Source organism: Cyclopterus lumpus, chromosome 2, assembly GCF_009769545.1.
Source record: "Cyclopterus lumpus isolate fCycLum1 chromosome 2, fCycLum1.pri, whole genome shotgun sequence".
NCBI classification, from domain to species: domain Eukaryota; kingdom Metazoa; phylum Chordata; class Actinopteri; order Perciformes; family Cyclopteridae; genus Cyclopterus; species Cyclopterus lumpus.
This window is the reverse complement of record NC_046967.1, coordinates 9,772,523-9,794,648: the sequence shown is the minus strand read 5'-3', so window position 1 is coordinate 9,794,648 and position 22,126 is coordinate 9,772,523. Positions and strand designations below refer to the sequence as shown.

Here is a 22,126-nt window from a genome sequence, read left to right as displayed (position 1 = left end):
CCGGTCACACATTAATTCACCCTAGTGTAAACCGTCCTGAATGTACCTGCTCCCCCTCTGCAGTGCACCGGTGAGGAGAACTGGGTGGACAGCAGGACGATTTACATCGGCCACAAGGAGCCTCCTTCGGGAACGGAGGCCTTCATACAGCAACGATTCCCCGACAACAGAATAGTCTCCTCCAAGGTCAGCAAAGCATGTAGCGAGTTATTCTGGGTAATGGGACACGTGGTTATTGGACCAGAGTGGATGTTGTATTTTAAAGATAATGGCCCTCTCTCAACATCTAAATTATTCAATCAAATCTGTTCAGCCTCTTTAGTCAGTGGTCTATTTATTGATGATCGTATCTGTCTTTACAGTTTTGTAAAATGGTCTCAATGGCTATATATATATATATATATATATATATATAATATAATATAATATAATATAGATTTGTGTTGTGACTGAACTATCTCGTGTCTTCCAGTACACATTTTGGAACTTCGTCCCGAAGAATATGTTCGAGCAGTTCAGGAGAGTCGCCAACTTCTACTTCCTCATCATATTTCTGGTTCAGGTAAACTATTCTTCCTTTGTACTTTGACATTAATGCCTCTGTTGACAGCTGTCTGTCATGTTGACGTATTCCTCTCTCTCTCTCTCCAGTTGATCATCGACACTCCCACCAGTCCCATCACCAGCGGGCTGCCGCTCTTCTTCGTCATCACAGTCACCGCCATCAAACAGGTGAGACCCGGACGGCTCTCACGACCGCTGTGATTTCCACCTCGTCGCGGCGCCTTCACACCCCCCCCCCCCCCCCCCCCTCCTCTCCCCCCCTCTGTGTCTCTCTCCGTCAGGGCTACGAGGACTGGTTGAGACACAAAGCGGACAACTCTGTCAACCAGTGCCCCATCCACGTGGTGCAGCACGGGAAAGTAGTCCGGAAACAAAGTCGCAAGCTCCGGGTACGTGTGTGTGTGTGTGTGTGTGTCACGTGATATCTTACTCTCACTGCATGGAGAGCTTTGCTTCATTTGTTTTATTGGCTCATGTCGAAGGATTTTCGTGTGTGTGTGTGTGTGTGTCTGCAGCAGCAGCAAACATGTTTACAATATATACAACAAAATAAAATAGCAGGGCAGGACATATTACATTTAAGAATTAAAATAATAAAGGAAATTAAAATGTAAAAATAAAAAATGAAAGTGTATACAGTGTATCTAAGTGTGTGTGTGTCTGCAGCAGCAAACATGTTTACAATATATACAACAAAATAAAATAGCAGGGCAGGACATATTTAAGAATTAAAATAATAAACAAAATTAAAATGTACAAATAAAAAAAAATAAAAAATGAAAGCGTATACAGTGTATCTAAGTGTGTGTATAAAGTGAAAGCGGTGCAAGGTTTATTGATATTGTTCAATTTGAGGTGGATCTGGCCAGAGGTGGTTTATTGTCTTATTGCAGTCCGGTGTGTTAAAATAACAGATGCAGAAGATATTTTGTTATGATCAAATGTCCCGCGAGAGAACAAATGTTTGCGACTGTTGGCTGAACTTGAGAGCTTCACAGGTGGCGAGGCAGGAGGTTAGCCTGTTAGCCAAACTGCTTTAGCGCGACTAACGGGATAGAGCAACGTCCTCGAAGACGCCACATTTAGGAGCTCCAGACGCGGCGTAAATTAAATTAGAAAATAAGACGCCGGTCCTCCCGTCTGCGTCTCAGGTCGGAGACGTCGTCTTCATGAAAGAAAACGAGACTTTCCCCTGCGACCTCATCCTCCTGTCTTCATCTCGAGATGACGGCACCTGCTTCGTTACTACAGCCAGTCTGGACGGAGAGAGCAGCCACAAGGTGTGTACTGTGTGTGTGTGTGTGTGTGTGTGTGTGTTAATGTTCAGTTCACCCCATCCAACCCGAGTCTCCGTTCTCTCTTCTCTAGACATACTACGCGGTCCAGGACACTAAAGCCTACAACACTGAGAAGGAGGTGGACTCCATCCACGCTACTATAGAATGTGAACAACCGCAGCCGGACCTGTACAAGTGAGCACAACACACACACACACACACACACAAACGCACACGACCTGGGAAACACTTGACAAATGTCTGAAACGCGTCTTCTTTTCCTGTTAACCCTTTCCCCACACAGATTCGTGGGCCGTATCAACGTCTACATGGACAACGAGCCGGTGGCCAGGTAATGTTTCAGTCATGGGATCATTTTCCAAAATATCATATCCGTCCGCCAATTGTTTTCCATCATATTTAGCTCTTATTACTGATTTACTGATATTTTGATTTGAAGACATGGTTGTATTTTGATACTTTCCACTTAGTTCTTTTGGGTCAAAATATGTCACTGAATTAGTTTCTTTTGACATTTTTTCCCCCGAGCAGGGGCACCTGTCGAGTTTAAGGGACCTCATTATTAGGTGGCACACTTCTACGAGGAGGAAAAGAATACAGCTGCAACACTTTCACAATAAGAGCGTTGTAACAATGAGCTGTTGTCTGTTTTTCAGGCCGTTAGGTTCCGAGAACCTGCTGCTCAGAGGGGCCACACTCAAGAACACAGAGTACATCTATGGTAATATCACATGACACTAATATGCCAGAAATAAAAGAAGTATTCACCTAATGAGTTCACAAACTTATCTTTTTCTAGAGCTTTCAACCGCTTCTTCCTGTCCTCCCTCAGTTATCTCAGTTGCCATAAATTGAAATATGGAACGTCGGCAGTCTGACGAAGACGAAGACGCTCGGGAAGAATCTAGACAAAGGGCCCTTGAGTTAAAGATGTTTTGTCTCTGCCTCCCTTCCAGCGGTTGCCATCTACACCGGTATGGAAACCAAGATGGCTCTCAACTACCAGTCCAAGACCCAGAAGCGGTCCGCAGTGGAAAAGTAGGCTCTCGCTCTCACCTTCCTTCTCATCTACATATCATGTGTAAAGGTTATCATTCATATTTGTCACCCAGTCATCTCTTCACTGAGTCCCTGACTGGATCGCTTTCCTTCCATCTGGTGTTGTCATGCATCTTGGAGCCAGATGGCTTGTAGATATGACTGTCTGGAGGTGGATTACATTTACACTTGGCCTTATTAACTCGTCGGAATTGCATTTGTCTTCCTTTACCAAAATGGACTACCCATTCCGACAAGAATCCAGCCTCTTTCATCTTGTTGTCTCCCTCTGCAGGTCGATGAATGCCTACCTGGTGGTCTACCTGTGCATCCTCATCAGCAAGGCGCTCATCAACACGGTGCTGAAATATGCGTGGCAGGCCGACCCCAACAGAGACGAGCCCTGGTACAACGACCGGACGGAGCCAGAGAGACAGAGACACATCGTGAGTCTGTCCTCCATCTGGAATGAAGAACACAATACAAGAAGATCTCTTCATCCCCTCTTTACCTCCTCCTCCTCCTTTCCCTCAGGTGGTCAGGGCCTTCACAGACTTCCTGGCCTTCATGGTGCTGTTCAACTACATCATCCCGGTCTCCATGTACGTCACCGTGGAGATGCAGAAGTTCCTGGGCTCCTATTTCATCATGTGGGACGACGAGATGTTCGACGAGGAGATGGGCGAGCGGGCCGTGGTCAACACGTCGGACCTGAACGAGGAGCTGGGCCAGGTAGCGAAGAACACCCCCGGAAACAAGAAGGCAGCGAGGTCACGCGGAGGCGCGTCCCGCTGTAACCCTGCTCTCCCTTTTTTCAGGTGGAGTACGTGTTCACGGACAAGACGGGGACTCTGACGGAGAACAACATGGAGTTCATCGAGTGCTGCGTGGACGGACACGTTTATGTACCCGACGTGATCTGTAACGGGCAGGTAACAACAACCCCTCACGTGACGACTGCGATGCATTGATTTCTTTTTACAGCTTTTTTTTCCTGGACCTTTTTCTATTGGTGCTCTTTGACACATGTTATTTTTAAATGTTACTTCATTTGTGTTGTTGCTAGGTGATGCCCGGTGCAACAACTATGGACATGATTGACACATCGCCAGGTCCTGGGGCTAGGGTGAGCACAGCCTCGGTTGTGTGTGTGTGTGTGTGTGTGTGTGCGTGTGTGTGTGTGTGTGTGCGTGTGTAACACCGTGTCGTCCGTCCGCCGCAGGAGCACGAGGAGCTGTTTTTCCGGGCGCTGTGTTTGTGCCACACGGTGCAGGTGAAGGAGGAGGAGACGGTGGACGGGATCAAGCACGGCATCCACCAGGGCAAGTCCACCTCCTTCTACATCTCCTCCTCTCCGGACGAGGTGGCGCTGGTGGAGGGCATGAAGAGGTGGAGCGCAAACACACACACACACACGCACACATTTTACATTGCGAACAAACCCATCTGCACACACATTGCACATTTGGTTTTCGCTCACATACACACATTAAGTTATGTCCATTTCCAATAATGGTGCTTTGCTTGGCGCCTCAGACTCGGGTTCACCTACCTCAGACTGAAAGACAGTCACATGGAGATCTTGAACAGGGAGGATGAGATTGAGAGGTGAGGACAATGCTGTTTATCTCTTTAAGCCTACGTTTTTGTTCATCTAGTGGGATTTTTAAAGGTTTCTATAAAAGATTTTAAGGATAATTTAAATGTTGTTTGTGTGATTTTATTTTATTTTTTTCTAGGTTTCAGCTGCTGGAGGTTTTGACGTTCGACTCAGTCAGACGCAGGATGAGCGTCATTGTGAGGTCCAGCACAGGTAACACGCTTCAAACTGTGAATGTGCATGTTTAAGGTTTATTAATATGGTTTCTTTCTCACACACTTCTTTTTTGTGTGTGTGTGTGTGTGTGTGTGTGTGTGTGTGTGTGTGTGTGTGTGTGTGTGTGTGTGTGTGTGTGTGTGTGTGTGTGTGTGTGTGTGTGTGTGTGTGTGTGTGTGTGTGTGTGTGTGTGTGTGTGTGTGTGTGTGTGTGTGTGTGTGTGTGTGTGTGTGTGTGTGTGTGTGTGTGTGTGTGTGTGTGTGTGTGTGTGTGTGTGTGTGTGTGTGTGTGTGTGTGTGTGTGTGTGTGTGTGTGTGTGTGTGTGTGTGTGTGTGTGTGTGTGTGTGTGTGTGTGTGTGTGTGTGTGTGTGTGTGTGTGTGTGTGTGTGTGTGTGTGTGTGTGTAGGAGAGCTCTATCTGTTCTGTAAAGGTGCGGACTCCGCCATCTTCCCCAGGGTCGTATCGGGCAAGGTGGAGCAGATCAAAGCTCGGGTGGAGCACAACGCAGTGGTATGAACACATACACACACGCACACACACCATAATGTACTACTATAGATTCATAAAAGTATTTTTATCTTGGAACATTATTACATTTATTCGTCTTGCGAGAGCTTCGAGGTCGCGTGAGCACGAAGGTTTCCGTGGTTACCACAGGAAGCATGGCCCTCCTTCACTTAAAAGATGTAAACTGCTTCCAAATGGACCAATGAATATGACGGGTTGATTGAAACAGAAAGAGGCTTACCCTTTGAGATGAATTGCATAAATACCTCGCTACATATTAATCGCAGGAACAGGACCATCTTCAGTATGTGGGCGTTGTGCTGAAGAGGTTCAAATAGAAAGAGCAGTTGCTGCCCACACACCTCACATCCAGAGCCCAGACTCAAGCAATGTGAGCTGGAAGAAGAAGCAAATGATAAAAGTCTCACCCGGTTTGACTCCCTCCTCTCCTCCAGGAGGGTCTGAGGACACTCTGCGTCGCCTACCGGCCTCTGAGTCCCGAGCAGTACCAGGAGGTTTGCCACCTGCTGAACGGGGCCAAGCTGGCACTGCAGGACCGAGACAAACGGCTGGCCGAGGCCTACGACATCATCGAGAAAGACCTCATCCTGCTGGGAGCCACTGCTGTGGAGGACAGGTGGAGGATCTCCGTTTCATTTCGCTGCTTGTTATAGATAGAAATCCAGTCTATTATAACCAGCACGCCTGCCCTTTTTGGAGCAATTACAGTGCAGGCTTTAAAGGGATCATTAACACGAGTCAACCTGTGCAGGAAGAAGCAGAATTGAATACTTCTCTTTGTTTCCCTGACCCCTCCCCGCACGACAGGCTCCAGGAGAAAGCGGCCGACACCATTGAGTCCCTCCACAAGGCGGGGATGAAGGTGTGGGTGCTGACCGGCGATAAGATGGAGACGGCGGCCGCAACCTGCTACGCCAGCAAGCTGTTTCGCCGCAACACCCAGATCCTGGAGCTGACCACCAAGCGCACCGAGGAGCAGAGCCTTCACGACGTCCTGTTTGACCTGAGCAGGACCGTGCTGAGGCAGCACGGAGGCATGACCAGGGACTCCTTCTCTGGGTGAGGAAGGAGCTCTACAACCCCCTCCCCCCTCTCCGCTGTCCATCTATTTGACCGGTCCTCTGTTTGTCCAGTTTATCAGGCGACTGTACCGACTATGGTCTGATCATCGATGGAGCCACCCTCTCTGCCGTGATGAGGCCCGCGCAGGAGGACTCCAACTCGGGGAACTACAAAGAGATCTTCCTGGAAATCTGCCGCAACTGCAGCGCCGTGCTCTGCTGTCGGATGGCGCCGCTGCAGAAAGCCCAGGTACAGAAGACCGCCGAGCAGAATGAGTCGGGGGGGAGGGAAGGGAGGGAGAGGAGGGGAGGAGAATATGAGCGATGCTTCGCGTCGATCCATTCAGCTGTTCGAAGGAGTCAAAGGTTGTTTTTTTTTTCTTCTCGCGTTTCTAGATTGTGAAGCTGATCAAAGCCTCCAAGGAGCACCCGATCACGCTGGCCATCGGAGACGGAGCAAACGACGTCAGCATGATCCTGGAGGCCCACGTCGGCATCGGTTAGTTCCCACGACACTGAAGCTCACGAAGTCGGCCCCTCGCCCTCACCGTACAGGTGTGCAATGTGTTCCTTTTTCTGTGCGTCTCAAGGCATCATGGGTAAGGAGGGTCGCCAGGCAGTGAGGAACAGCGACTACGCCATCCCAAAGTTCAAACACCTCAAGAAGATGCTGCTCGTCCACGGACACTATTACTACATACGCATCTCTGAACTCGTGCAATACTTCTTCTACAAGGTAGTCTGTTTTGTGTATTACGTATACATTTAGATTGGTATTCCTTTTTTATTGTGAAGCTGTGGCTTAGTTGCAAGTTGTGGTATTTTTGGTAGAGGTGAGTACATTTAAAAAAAAAAAAAAAACAGATATTGCAACAGATATTAATACAAATCAAACAGTAAGAATCAGCACGAATAGCCAAATCTATCTCCGTTGATTTAATTTGTCTTTTTTTTTAAAGGGAACTTAAACTGCGTTGAAGTTCATCTCTCCTTTTTAGTTGCGTTCTTTTGATGTCCGCAAGAACTTGCAACAAACAAACATACAAACAAACAAACAAACCACTTTGAACCAATAAGACAACTGCTAACCTGCATTTATCTCTCGTACATTTTCTCTCTTTTCCCAGAATGTCTGTTTCATCTTCCCCCAGTTCCTCTACCAGTTCTTCTGCGGCTTCTCTCAACAGGTAGGTGTACACACACACACACACACACACACACACACACACACACACACAATCATGAGAAGTAAAATAATGCTTCGTGCTCTCCCCAGCCGCTGTACGATACGGCCTACTTGACCCTGTACAACATCAGCTTCACCTCGCTGCCCATCCTGCTCTACAGTCTCATCGAGCAGCACATCCACATGGACATCCTGAGGAGGGACCCGTCTCTCTATAGGTTACTGCCGCTATCTCGTCTGCTAACTTCCTGTTCATCGCTGCGCTCTATTGGGCCACCTCCCCAGAGTGTGTGTGTGTGTGTGTGTGTGTGTGCTGAAAACTCATAAGCAAAAAGTGACGAGCGAGTACACATTTCAAGGCGGACCTCCGTTGGATTGTTTATGTGCAAAGTGAAAGCAGAAGATTGAAGTGTTTTTAAAGGCAAAAGGGTACACTAAATCAATGTGACTAATAGACGGCGGGCATAAACATTTTCTATTGATTTTTTTTTTGTTGCATCCATTCACGGGAGACATTTGCTCAATAGAAGACTGGAGGTTTCACATAACCAGACTTTCTAACAACAACAACAACAACAAGACTTCTGAGGGCACATAATTAGTATCAGGTCATTTAGTGTTTTTCAGTATTCATGAGGCGCCTACATCACTGATGTATTCATGAGTTACTGCGTTTTGAAAGCTAAATCTAATTAGAATATTTGATGACAGTCATTTCTGGTTATGGTCCTCCCAGAGGCCGCTAATGCAGTATTGATTAACATGCGAGGTCGTCAACATGAGTCATTCATTCTGTCCACTGTGCTCTTTGCGTTTGTCTTCAGAGATATTGCGAAGAACTCGCTGCTGCGCTGGCCCATCTTCATATATTGGACGGTCCTGGGTGTGTATGACGCCATCGTGATGTTCTTCGGGGTCTACTTCCTGTTCGACAACACCACCTTCACCAGCAACGGACAGGTAACATCCACGGGTCGGAGACGGCTCCTCTCACGCACGTCTTGGGGGCGAGAGGACATCTACGGGCTGCTTAACGGCGACATCATTTATTTATTTTTTTTACAATTTCCCGTAGAGGTTGGACGTTTTTTAAAATGTGTATAAAATTGATGCTTCAATGGAACATGTTTTTTTTGTTTGATTTTAAGTTCTCTACCAAACACATCTATCACGTCTAATTTGCTGCTTGTCATTTGAGTCTTTGAGCCGTTTTTACATTTATTAATACACATAAAGCAAGAATATTGTTCTTTGTGGCTTAAATCTCAGCTTATTCTCACCTTCTTTTTTTTTTAATCACCCAGTTTTCAACGTGTTTTTTTTAACTGCAGCCTTCAAGACACAACATTGTGGATTTCTTTATGTGAAGCGTCTGATAGATTCATTTTTGGGCTTTTAGATTTTAGGCTCTCATTTGAACCCAGAACTTAAAGAGGTCTCACTTGTAGGTCAGTAAATAATACTGAGAAGCGACAGCATGGCGGGTTTCCATCTTCCTCCGTTACTCCCACAGTGACCACTGCCTTGAGTTGCTTTGTTCCACTCGTTTTATGCATCGAATTTTTTTTTATTCTTCTCCGGCCACAAAAACTGTTGTTTCTTTTTCTTTTTATGATTTCTCTTCTTCTTCTAGCCCTCTCTTCCTCCCTCTTCCTCTTCCTCTTACCTTTGTGTTGCTTTTTTCTGTTTTTGCTTCTCTTTCCTCCCTCCTCAGCTAATGACAACCAACACACAGATGGTAAGCCCGTCCCGGTCTCTCTGTCATCTCTCCCTAGTTCCAGTTTTCCAATTTCCTGTCTGGTCCCCGTCACACTGAACCTCTCATCGCCCGCTCGCCGCTCATCTCATGTCCAGCCCGTCAGTGCTTGCTGTGTAGACACATCAGCTGTAGACGTTTGTGCAGTGTTAATGTAGTGATCGAACACTTTCCATTCTGTGTGTGTGTGTGTGTGTAACAACTTCAGGTAAAAGCAGGGGATAGATGAATGTAGAAGGAAAAAAAAAAAGAGTTGCCCTCCTCCTTCCATTACGTGACATTGGAGACATTCGGTCATCTTCTCTAATCTAATCCTCCCTTCAGAGCAGAAGAACATGTGCGGTTCCTCTCTGAGCCATCGGGACTATTTATAGGCCTTCTTGTGACGAAATAACGGAGCGTGACCGTTTATTTTATTTATTTATTTTTACAGAAAGTAAAAGGGAATTTAGTGCATTTGCAAATTTGATTTTGTTGATGCAGGTTTAAAAAAAAAAAAACCAAAACATGAATGTGAATTATATGTTAGAGACAGTTGATGGACCAAACTCCATTATTAAGATACATAAGTAATCCCCCGATCCATGATAAACAAAGTCCGGGACCAATCAAGTGCCTCACAGCATGTTTTTATAGTTCTCCCTTCATACTTTGGATAGCTCATAATGTGACCACAGTCATAACGTCTTGTTATGAGTCATAACTGTTCTCATTTCATTCATCACGATCACATCATTATTACAACCCGACCCTTATTCAGGAGGCCTGGGAAAAAAATGCTTTATTCTTATCTCTTCATGCTGGTCTTTATGTTTTATTTTTACTTCATTCATTCATACATCGCATCTCTAATTCTCTCTTTCAGGACATTTAAGAAAATCCAAGAAAAAAAATGAAAATGTTATATACATTATTGCTTCTTTAGTTGAGGGTGAAAGTCTAAATTACTGATTCAAGTGTTGGTTCGAAAGAACATTTTGGGCTCAGGATTATTATGGAAAAAGCCCCTTTCAGAATGACCGTAAGCTTTATGTCAGTGGCATTGTGAGCTATGTTATTAATAATTAAGACCATATTTCCCATACACCCCTGTGGCCTTCGGTAATGAAGAGCGGAGAGCCTTTTAGATAATTTTCCCTTCAGCTGAAATAGATTTTTTTATAAGTTTAGTTGCGGTAATGCTGCACAAAAAGGTTTCTTTCCAAATCCGAGTAGAGAAACCCCCCTGGGGGGCATTTTGTATTTATTCCATAAAGTCCCCCCCCCCACACACCCCAATACACCCACATCAGGCATCTAACAACCTATTCTTCCCCTGAATGTTGCCGTCTGAGCACACCCTGCCATCTGTTTGATTGATTGATTCCTCATTGAATACGCTTTAGTTTACCTCTGTGTATATCAACACCGGGCGGGTGGGGGTGGGGGTGGGGGTGGGGGGGGGGCCAGAACAGAAATCGGTGTCAACTGACGCCGTCTGTTTTTTTTGGGTTTTTTTTGCCTCCCCTGCAGATGTTTGGAAACTGGACGTTCGGGACGCTCGTCTTCACCGTGCTGGTCTTCACCGTGACGTTCAAGGTAAACCACACCGTGCGCACCATTCGGCCTGCACAGTGTCTGCGGCGCACAGAGGGGCCCGAGCGAGGGCTGGCATCATTAAAGTGAGCTGTGACGTTTGACAGGCGGAAGGCTTGCTCTCAGCTCTCCCCTCTCATCCTGTAGTTGGCTCTCGATACTCATTACTGGACCTGGATCAACCATTTTGTCATCTGGGGCTCGCTGATTTTCTTTGTGGTCTTCTCCTTGCTGTGGGGAGGAATCATCTGGTAAGCTTTGAAATAGATGTGTTCTTACATTTGAGTGGAGCTCTTGAGATGATGGAGGCGTGATCTAACGTAACAGCCTGAAACCTAATAAGCTACTGAGAAAATAATTTTGCTGCCTCTCCTCTCCGCTCCTCCAGGCCCTTCCTCAACTACCAGAGGATGTACTATGTCTTCATGCAGATGTTGTCCAGCGGTCCGGCCTGGCTCAGCATAATCCTTCTGATAACAGCCAGTCTGCTGCCAGATGTGTTGAAGAAGGTCATCTGCAGGACGCTGTGGCCCACGACGACTGAACGCATACAGGTGGGTGCATGCTCGTACATGTTGTCACGCATATTTTTTAGAATCGCATCCGTGATTGAATTATAGGGATCATTTTAAAATCCAGATATGTATTCGTCAAATTCCATTCATCATTTTGGAAATAATGACTAATCAAATCCTTTCCTTCAAGCTCAGGTGAAACGGCGCCCTCTGCTGGTCGTGTTTCATAAATCAATTTAACACGTTTACTCCTGAACTTTGCAAATGTCTGTTTAAAGCTTTTTAGACACTTTTTAATGATGTTTATGAACTGTGTGTGTGTGTGTGTGTGTGTGTGTGTGAAATGTCTGGGTCAGCAGATGTATGCTGGCTTTGGCTACGTCCCTACTCTGTTGGATGTAAGTCAGTAAGCCTCTGTGTGCAGTGCTCCATTTTTTTTAATAAGAAAGAAAAAAAGAGACTAAAAACACTCAAAATATATTTAAATATCCATCTAGCCTTTGTTTGCCTAGAGACACCAACCTTTCTGGTTGGTAGTAGATGTTCAATGTGTTTTCAAACAGTTTGCAGTGTGGTTTGACCTGAACAACCTTCCATATTTCTCCCTTGGTGTCTCAAACTGCTCCTTTCTCTTCACCTTCCTGATAACTGTGGTGGTGGAGAGCTAATGGCCGGCCTCCCTGAGCCCTGTCCAGATGTGGCTTCACGTTCTCGCGTCTGTAAATGTCTTCAGAGCTCTAACTCTCCCTCCTCCCTCTTCCCTCTGACTCCCTGGTTCCTCCCTTCGTCCTCTCCTCCCTCTGGTCCTCCTCCGTGGCAGGCTAAGCGTCGGTGCCTCGCCTCCGAGCCCTCCACCATCTTTATGCTGTCCCAGACTTCCAGCAGAATGAGTTTCTAACCCAGCCCTCCTAGAGGTGACCCTCCTTTCCTCCTGTCTGTAACCTGGATACAATCCCTCTTATTCCTCTTCCTCTCTTTTTTTTCTTCCTTTTATTTGTATCCTGTTACTTTCTCCCTGCTGCTGCTGTTTTGCATGAAGTGACTCCTTTTGTGAAAAACAGTCCGATTGCATGCCAGTGAGGGCGTGAGACCCTTAATTATGTTTGTGTTTGATTGTATATGTGTGTGTGTGTGTGTGTGTGCGTGTGTGTGTCCACAGCGTGTGAAGGATTATAGAGGTTCTGAGAGGGCCCTGACCTACCAGAGCTCAGTCACCATACTAGATGGAATAGCTGACACAGAAGCCTAGAGGGCTTCAGCACGGTAAAACACACACCCTGCTACTGTGTGTGTGTGTGTGTGTGCGTGTGTGTGTGTGTATTGGTAACGGTGGGTGACGTTAACATCCTGCAGTGATGGGGTTGCCGCAGATTTTGAGAGTTTTACCTGACTAACACATGGGTATAGTGTGTGTGTGTGTGTGTGTGTGTGAGGGTCTTAAAGGTTTGATTATGCAATAATCCTCCAGGTATTGCATAAAGCGCTCTCATCCGGTTGGGTGATTCTTTACATGGCGCTCTGGCGCCCTCTGGTGACACATCTCCGCCTCGCCGCAGAGCCAGAAGGCTCGACACACAGTTGGACTGGACGTTCATGCATGTTTCTGCGTTATGTTTCCATCTGCATGTTTTTTTTTGTTTGTATGCTGCCATATACAACGTTACAGTATTTATTCACTCTTTATCAGATGTGTGTACTTCCTTTTTGCTCTGGCTGCGTTGTGTCTGAACAGGATGGACAGGATATTATCACCACAGCTGGCCAATTGGATTAACGTACTTTTATTAATTAAATCATATAAATAATTGAATTGCCCGCTGACGCAGGTTCAGGTTACTGACATGGGGAAGTGTCATTTGGCCTTTTTTTAGACGAAGCTCCTGCTTTTTAATCTCTTAAAGCAGACAGGAAAAAAAGGAGGAAGGCTCTTTCCAACGTCTGAAACCTACTATATCCCCGAAGATATTATTCTATACTGTGGCATTAAGATTTCTATTCAGTGGAACGAAAACCATGAAAAACTAGAGGGCTAAACGTACACATTTGTGGCCAGCTGTGATAACAATGTCTCCTCCACGGGTTCGCCTCCCTTGGCCCTCTTCAGTGCGGTCGACGTCGATTCTCCTCTGTTTTCACGTCTCCTCTTCCTCCTCCTTCCCACACAGAACGCTGATAAACTCTACAAGGGCCAGCTGTCCGAGTTCACCCCCATGGCGTCCCTCCACGCCCCGTCCAAGGCTGGCAGGCACCGGCGAGGCTCGGGCCACCAAAGGAACGCCCCGAACCCTCGAAGGTCTGCACCCTTTCACAAGAAAATTATGTTCACGCGCTGGCGGAGAACGCCAGACTACTGCACCTTCACCCCCCTCCTCCGATTCGCCGACGGCTCCCGGGGGCACGCCGACGGCGGGACGGGGCCAGAGACCTCAGTCTAGTTTTATTTCTGCCCGGTGTTTCCCTCTATTCTCATATTCTGATATCGGATACAATAGCGTATCCATTTGGAGTTGAACTCGACAAAGGAGTAATATAACTAATTGGCCCAGAAGCTAAAGAGTACCAACAAAAAAGTGACTCGAAACTAATTTATTTATGTTCCTGGAGTCGAATTACTGACTATGCTGCTAATAGCAGGTAATCCATCTCTAGGGGGGGTTACAATGAAAGTGACCTTCACAACTGCTCCCAAGTCAGTAGCCAAGTGTGGCACAAAGCATTGTGGGACGGCTCCGGGAAGGACTCGCTCGCCGCCACAGCGTGCAAAGAGCTCAGCGCACCGATGTCACAACAACACAGACTCCAGAGCTTTGATTTCTGAAATCACTGAAATAAATAAATAAATAAATATATATATATATATATATATATATATATATATATATATATATATATATATATATATATATATATGTATATGTGCGTGTGCACTGGCCCTTTAAGCCTGCCTGCCTGCCTTTTGATAGCTGGCAGCTGAAGTGTACTTTACTCCCAATTTGACTGATTTCTATGACTTTTTACAGAACAATTATGACGTGTTGTGATTGTGCTGCTGATGAGGACAGTAACAGTGCTTTAGCCAGCTCTCTCTCTTTCTCTGACCAAACATTTCATTTTCTCCATTCCTTCCATCTCTCTCTTTTCAGGACTAACTGGTGTTGCCTGTGTGCAAACATGTGTTCCCGAAATACTCCCTAGGACCCTCTGCAACATTGTAAGGAGGGCTGTGGTAGAGCAGTGAGCTAAGTGTTGGTAGAAGTGGATCGGAGTTGGTCTTTTTTCTTTTCTTGTTTTACATCTTAAAGAAAGAAAGGAAAAAACAACTTTAGCCGCACATTCAACACTTAAGCTCTCCAACTCCCATGTAGGTAGCCAGGAGTGATTGGTGGAACAGTGATAGCTAGCAGTTGTGTTAGTTGGTTGATGTCATGTTGTCTGTAAAGCACTTTAACTGTAGACCTTCTTCTTGTATCTATGGAGCTATATACAGAGTTCTTTATGGCTTAGAAATGGCTTACGGCTGCCAAGCTGTTTCTCAACGCCTTAATGTCACCTTGTAAATAGCACATTATCTTCCCACAGAGACCTTTTACCAAAGAAACATAAATACAATATGGCGCCCTTTACACATCGACTGTCGAGCCGGGTGAGGTGTGTGTGTGTGTGTGTGTGTGATCTATAGATCAAGGCACACACTCGTGGCTCTGCTCTACACTCGATGAAAGTGGCCGCCAGAAAGAATGGGAAAGTTAGATGAGGTCTTTCAGGAAACTTAAAGATATGATAGTGTATATATATATATATATATATATATATATATATATATATATATATATATATATATATATATATATATATATATATATATATATATATATATATACAGCTGCTTAATAAATTAGATGTTAAAACACTCGGTGCACGTCTTGTCGAGCATTGATAAAATACTATTTGAACTTACTTGCGTTCACTTTCCTCCTCAAAGCACATTTAAAAATGGACACGTGCAATAGTGTCCTTTTTATTGAGATCATCTTCCCACTACAAAAGGATTCTATCGAGTGCTTGATGCCTTTTTGAAATGAAAGCACTGAGATTTGATCATTTGAAATACAGACACGGGTTAGCTTAGCTTAGCATAAAGACCGGAGGAAACGCCCCCCAAAGAGTGCTTCAATATCTAGAGTCTAATGAGATGTCTACCTTGAAGAGGGTCGTCTCTGATTTCTGTCTCACGCTTTTCCTGCGTCAACATTTAACCTCTCTGTCTTTCTTTCTAGCTCTCTCTCTCTCCGTCTCTCTCTCTCCGTCTGTCTCTCTCTCTCTCCATCTCTCTCTCTCTCTCTCTCTCTCTCTCTCTCCGTCTGTCTCTCTCTCTCTCTCTCTCTCTCTCTCTCTCTCTCTCTCATTCTCCCTGTGGTGAAGGGATGCTGATGTGAGAGTTCTCCTACCTCTGTGAGAGCCGCCTCCACCCGCCCGACCATCCCCTCTGCATCTCCTCGTCCATCCATCTATCATCCATCTGTCATCGTGAGACGTTTTTAGAGCACTTCTCTGAACCAAAGCCTTGTTGCTATAGCGATGCGTTTAGCTGCTTTACTTTAGGTGCCTTGTGGTAGTCTCTCTCTCTCTCTCTCTCTCTCTCTCTCTCTCTCTCTCTCTCTCTCTCTCTCTCTCTGCTGAACTGTCTTTGCTTGCTTTATGGTAAATGTACGACTAATAAGAGGCATTTGGATCGCGCGAACACGCCACAGATGATGGATGAACGGATGCGTGACTGAGAGAATGAATCCGTGAGTTACGCCGTCCATGAAGAATAATTCATAACGGAAACATTCAATGACTTGTGTTCAATGTCTGTTTTTTTGTTGTTGTTTCTATTCCAAATGTGTATACATGTCCATGGGGGGGGGGGGGGGGGGGGTGTCTCTGAAATGTTATATTTTTTTTATTGTGTGAAATTCCTATTTAGCACATGAAGAGTGAGTGAAGGCCTCACTCGCTGGTCGGAGCCCACTGGAACGATATCTGTTAAATTAAAAGGTCACTAACTATTTCTCAGATTGGAACTCCATTCTACCAAAGATATATTCCCCATGAACACTTTTCATAGTTAAGGCTGATATCTCAAATAAAACCAAACTAATCTGCACGGTTCGATACCTACAGTTTAAATATTGCCTTGCACGTAAATGATCCACAACAACAACAACAAAAAACGTGTTCGCGGAACACTCGCCAATGCCGTAGTGAAGAAGTACTCTGTTTTTTTTCAAAATTAATTTATGTTACGATGGAGAATCGGTTCCACGTGAGTATTATGGGAGACGTGGCTTTAAATACTCCAATCGGTCTTTCTGGATTCAGTAAAACACATTATTATTATTATTATATCTGACCTTTGACATTTCGAGGCGTCTGGAAGTCCGAATATCCTTCTCTGTGTGAGGTCACCTGTGTACGTGAGAGATCTTTTTCTTTTATACATTCTGGAGACAGTATTTGATGTGTGTCTTATTTACGTAGACGAGTATATTAGAACAACCGGACGAGAGCAAACACTAGACGTGTGCGTTGGCACAGCTTTAATGCTTTAATACAGATTCCCGTTGGCCCGGTTACACGCCTGCACTGGACCTCACGCGTCTGACGGGGGCGACACTCTGCTGTAGAGACCCTTCAGAGCCATTAATGGTGCATTCAAGGTCTCCTCCCAACTGCAATGATCTTTCAGCATCACCTAAAACTGACAGCCTTTCGAACAGAATGTTAATCTTTTATTGTGTGGTGTTATATTTCTCATAACCAGCAGTATCTATACATCGCTGTGCTCTCGGATGCAGTACATATACAATACGTATACATGTAGTTATGTTAATTGATGTACAGTTTTGGGGTCTTTTTTATATACAGTTTTTAACAGAGTCATATCAAGATTTACTTGTGGATTTTTGCCAACATTTCTGTAGCTATTGATGGCAAACAGCTGTACCTTTTTGCTTGAAAAATAAAATAAACAAAAAAAAACTGAAATTATGTGATTTTATTTTTTAAAGCTGCACTTCATGCCTCCGCCACAGGGATGCAGTAGAGTATTACTGAAGTGCACCAACCACTTCTGGGGCCTTCAGGGCTCAAAGTTGACAAATCCAACTCACCGGAGGAGTTTCTAAACATCTGGAGCTGATGAGATACAATCAAAAGGATATTTCCCGAGTAGAGTTCAGAGCATTTAACCAACCTGCTCAAACTAAACTCAGGAAATGGGTTTTCTTTTCTGTCTTTTTTTTTTTAAAGATCATTTTTAGATTTAATGTGCTCCCCCGAAGTTGCTCCAGGGCTGCCGTCTCCACCATCCGAGGACGTCAACAAGATTAGGATTGAGGTTTCGGATCGATTTGGATTCCCTTCATCCTTTTCACTTCTCATCTGCGCTGATCTCCACGTCCTCTCCTCCACAGCTGGCAGCCGATGAGACCCCCGCTAGTTAGTGTGTCTGACAAGGGTGGAGAAATATCTAGGGCAAGACTGTGGAGAGGTGAAACGCGGGGAAGAAGGGAGAAATACGACGAAGTCGATGGTGGAAAGTGGTTGTGCGTTCCCTTTTGTGGCTGAACAGACCTCCATTACCATCCCAGAGATTATTTTTTTTTGCAGTAAAATTGCAATGACTCAATTCAATCATTTTAAAACAAAGAGCGACCAAAAGTCTCAATGCTTTACCGCCTATTCCATCAAAGCGCCACTAAAAACTATAAATATGCATTGAGTTCTACCTCTAATTTCATGTTTATGGTGTATTACTTCGTATAGATTTAAAATATATAGCGAGGTGGGAGGTGTAATTCAAGGTGTAACCAAGTCCTTCACAACCTCCTCACCACCAATTTAGGCTTCCTTCATCTTGAACTGCTTGAGGTTGGATTGCTTGAAGCGCGTAACGCACTTTTTTATGCTACTGCAGGTGTCTGTATGTTTTTTTTTTTTTAAGGGCTGTAACAAAAGTGTGTTAGATTGAGATGAATTCACACCTCCAATCAAGCAAAAAATACTCCGCAATGGGACCGGCAGAGAAGATTATCGGTTCATTTCCCCACTTATCCGTGTGAAGCTGCAATAAAGCAACAGTTCAGAGTGTGAGCATTCAAAGGTAATCCTGTAAAGTGCCATGCGCAACATCCTCTTCCGCTGTGAGATGACGAGGGCTTGAAGAACAAAAGTTTGACATTTGGGGAAGTTTAGTGTTTTATGAGGATGAGAAGATTGACACGACTTTCAAGTTGCCAGATATGAAGCCGGAAGCCGGCTAACTTGGTGGTAGGGGTTCAACAGGGCTCCGTCCTGGGCCTCCTCCTCCTCTTCCTCTACCCTGCAGCAATAGCCCTGAATGCTGCCGCCGCGACACTTCGCTTCACCGGCTTCTTTTTACTTCTCTCCTCCGGCTCGAGACTTCCCAATCGCTCACATGTAATCTGATACGGCCGCTCCCCTCTGCACATCATCAGAGGCCGACGGGAGAATGAAAACCACCAACAAAGACAGCGTGGAGGGTCTTCTGTCATCTTGTGCTGCAACTTCCATGAGCTCAGTCCTGAAGCCTCTACTCGACATTGTTCTGGGTAGACACAACTACTTATGCAATGATGATGAGTAAAGGGAAGAACTGAGCACGGCTATGTTGTACATTTAAACATTTCTATGTTCGGCTCTCAAATACGGCCATTTTGACCCCTGTAGTAACAACAGAGAGAGTGTGTGTTTCTGCACATGTCCAGCTGTAGGTCTGTCACTCAAACTAGACTTAAATCATTAGACCTGTAAGAACTCACACACACACACACACGTGCACACACACTGTGTCTCGTGGTGGTGGTGTCAACGCGTGTCTCTATTCACGGCAGTAAATGGAGGGAGGCGATGGAGGCATCCACACGTGAAATCTACGAATTAGCTGCGAAATTGCTGTTATTTGCCTCCAATTGTTTATGACTCAGTACACATTGTTTTTCCTTTTTTTTTTTGTGGGGGGGAAGGGGGGGCTCCTCTTTTGTCCGCACAAAGGGCTCTCTCATTGCTACGGCCCGGCCTTTTAAAGAGGAATGTTTCGAGGATGGATACACATACACACACACACAAACTGCAGCAACAGGGTCGGCTTTTTTAAAAAAAATTTAAATTGATTGAAGTGTTTTTCGTGAACATTAACGCAAACATTTCAAGAGGCACCGCGACGCGTTACAATCGCCCCTTTCCGCCTCTTCTTATTCGCCCCTTTCACCTTCAGCCTCCGAACGAGGGAAATTGCGCAGAAACTTTATTCCACCTTCCAGTCTTGTCACTCCTTTGTGTCACTCCTTTGTGTCACTCCTTTGTGTCACTCCCGTCAACGTCTCGACGCACAATGGAATCAAGCGGCGCACACAAAACAAGACAATCTGAGGGCTTTAAAGACTTCTAGTTCGCTGGAAGCTGAAGGGGCTCATCTGGAGTACACAAGAACGTTATCCAAACACACTGCCTCCTCTGTTCGCTCAAGGCCACCCCCTCGATCCTCCATTTCACGCGGCTGCTTATGCTTTCATACGCTATACACATTATGAGAATGCAGAAAAAAAATATACTGGAAACATCTCATTCTGAGTGTCACTGCAGGATTGGATGGACACTCAAAATGTTTTCTTCTGCAGCTTTACGACACAATGTTGGTACCCAAAAATCCAGATATCTAGTATCCGACATGTGAAACATGTGTAAGTCACAAATCTATCATACGGGGGGGGGGGGGGGGGGGGGGGCATTGTGTTTAATGTGAACATCAATCTGTAAGATGAGTTCATTTATCTGGACCCCGTGGGTTAAGTAGGTGTCCTTTAACAGACGCGAGGTGATAGCCTGTTTCCTGTTGGTGGAGGCTAAATGTGGGACACAGCCTGCATCACACTGCCGACGGTCTCCTCTTACAAGTGCAGAAACAAACTAATCTGATCCCCCCCCCCCCCCCCCCCCCCCCCCCTTCTCAATGCGGGACGGAGTCCAAGTGCCGGTGGCTCAAAACTGACTGTTCTTCCAAGCAGCGCCGGTAGCTTCTTTCTCTCACTAATCTCACAATTAGTGATTTAAAAACTGACACATAGAGAAACGGCCTCTTCCTCCTCTCCGTCTCTCATCAATCATCTCAGGACCTCTCGGGTTTTATCTCGTGTCACCTTCGGAGGGGCCCCGACCCCCAGGTTGACAACCGCCGGGCTAAAGCAGTGCAAAGTGCAGTGCAAAGTGCAGTTAAAACTAGCTCCACCTCCATCACTATTAATAATGTCATTTATTAAATCGTATGTGTACACAATGGTATTGGTACTTTTACTTAAGTAGAGGATCTGAGTACTTCTTCCTCACTGTTTGAAAAAAATATATAATGAACCTTGTTTTTATGCCGTATGACTTCCTCTGCATGTCCTGTGTACTCGCACCCTCCCTCTTGTCTACCAATCAGGTTGATTGATTTTAATGCCTCCTCTTATCGAGCGGAGCAGGCGTTGTCAATAAATGTCGTCTGTCTCTGCACACACATACACACACACACACACACACACACACACACACACACACACCGCAGGGTGAGCGGTAGAACTCTAGTCTTTCTGTCCACATGGGTTCCCTCTGATATTAATACCGTACTCACTTTACTAATCCTGACTTTCACATCTGATCGATCGGTATCTTTTAGGGGATCGATCAGAAATGTTGTTTTCGTATGATGATATAATTCGCATGGAACAATTTTTTGACATGCATCATTTGGAGAATTGTCAGTGGGCGTTATGTTTACACTGAGGGTCTCGTTCTTGTTATTTATCGTCTTTCTTCGTATACCTGCCGGTTTCCAGTGGATGAGACAGCGGATGGTTCTCACATAAAGCCAAGGCCAGCAGCCGCGTGCATCCTCTTTATTGGAGGTGAGAAGTCAACCAAACGTACTATTGCCACGCTCACCACTTAGTCCTCATCCTTGAAGTCTCAAGCGATTGAGGCTAATTAAGAAGTGGCTATACGTTAACGCTACTTAAGTCAATTCACACCTTTCCCGTGTTATTCAAAGGTTGTATTTAAGTTGTAAAGACAATTCTTCCTATTGGAACGATGCGATGATTTGTATTTTATTTTGTAGAAGAGCACGCGTACACGATTGACCTTCAGTTTCTTCGTCGTGTTTCCTCCATCATCGTCATCATCATCGATGGCCGGGGACTTGTGCTGGCTACAACAGATGATGAAAGCTGTAACGCTGCAGTGCCGCATCCAGCTAAGACCCCCTCCGATCTGCCGGTAAAGGATATAAACAAGTCGTGGCCACATGCTGGGATGATGTTTTAAATCCAGCCGAAGCTTTTGAACATTTTAGAAAAAAAAAAAAAGAAACGTTAAAGGCATTTTTTCTTTTTTTTGTTTGTTGTTGCTCTGTTTCCGCTTCACTGTCATTTAAATGAGTTCAGACGTTTTACCGTTTGACAATGTGCCAGAACGTTTCTCCTGCCAGTGTCTTTTCCTCAATTTCACACGAATGCAGACAACACAAAACAACAACAACAACAAAAAAACGCCTTCATTCAAGCTTTTGGTGGATTGCTCTTCTTCTCGCCAAAAGCCACCTTCGACCATCGCGCGACGCTATTTCAAAGAAACCAGGAGCGCGCTGAGAGAATGGGGAATAAACCAAGAACACACTTGTTTGTGATCTTACTTACTCAAGTGTCCTTCATCATTTCATTCCACTCGTCAGCAATCACAAACGTGT

At 45.2% G+C, this 22,126-nt stretch overlaps 1 protein-coding gene across 9 annotated transcripts in view; it reads left to right on the top strand.

Annotated features, from left to right (window-relative positions):
• Positions 1 to 14,190, top strand: part of atp11a (ATPase phospholipid transporting 11A) — a 28,006-nt gene extending 13,816 nt beyond the window's left edge. For 2 of the 9 annotated variants that reach the window (XM_034551202.1, XM_034551201.1), the window contains exons 3-31: positions 64 to 186; positions 473 to 562; positions 652 to 732; positions 846 to 953; positions 1,716 to 1,844; positions 1,933 to 2,036; positions 2,146 to 2,193; positions 2,519 to 2,583; positions 2,819 to 2,900; positions 3,196 to 3,346; positions 3,435 to 3,632; positions 3,719 to 3,832; positions 3,967 to 4,026; positions 4,123 to 4,289; positions 4,437 to 4,508; positions 4,640 to 4,713; positions 5,123 to 5,226; positions 5,679 to 5,860; positions 6,052 to 6,303; positions 6,378 to 6,555; positions 6,702 to 6,804; positions 6,896 to 7,041; positions 7,433 to 7,492; positions 7,582 to 7,709; positions 8,316 to 8,451; positions 10,760 to 10,825; positions 10,970 to 11,073; positions 11,211 to 11,376; positions 13,503 to 14,190. In XM_034551202.1, the coding sequence (XP_034407093.1) occupies positions 64 to 186; positions 473 to 562; positions 652 to 732; positions 846 to 953; positions 1,716 to 1,844; positions 1,933 to 2,036; positions 2,146 to 2,193; positions 2,519 to 2,583; positions 2,819 to 2,900; positions 3,196 to 3,346; positions 3,435 to 3,632; positions 3,719 to 3,832; positions 3,967 to 4,026; positions 4,123 to 4,289; positions 4,437 to 4,508; positions 4,640 to 4,713; positions 5,123 to 5,226; positions 5,679 to 5,860; positions 6,052 to 6,303; positions 6,378 to 6,555; positions 6,702 to 6,804; positions 6,896 to 7,041; positions 7,433 to 7,492; positions 7,582 to 7,709; positions 8,316 to 8,451; positions 10,760 to 10,825; positions 10,970 to 11,073; positions 11,211 to 11,376; positions 13,503 to 13,772 (3,561 nt within the window). In that variant the 3' untranslated portion in view covers positions 13,773 to 14,190. Of the gene's footprint in view, positions 1 to 63; positions 187 to 472; positions 563 to 651; positions 733 to 845; positions 954 to 1,715; positions 1,845 to 1,932; positions 2,037 to 2,145; positions 2,194 to 2,518; positions 2,584 to 2,818; positions 2,901 to 3,195; positions 3,347 to 3,434; positions 3,633 to 3,718; positions 3,833 to 3,966; positions 4,027 to 4,122; positions 4,290 to 4,436; positions 4,509 to 4,639; positions 4,714 to 5,122; positions 5,227 to 5,678; positions 5,861 to 6,051; positions 6,304 to 6,377; positions 6,556 to 6,701; positions 6,805 to 6,895; positions 7,042 to 7,432; positions 7,493 to 7,581; positions 7,710 to 8,315; positions 8,452 to 10,759; positions 10,826 to 10,929; positions 11,074 to 11,210; positions 11,377 to 11,696; positions 11,736 to 12,157; positions 12,601 to 13,502 lie in introns of those variants that run through there. The other 7 variants (XM_034551203.1, XR_004611110.1, XM_034551204.1 and 4 more) reach the window with 7 other exon arrangements.
• The last annotated feature ends 7,936 nt before the right edge of the window (positions 14,191 to 22,126 follow it).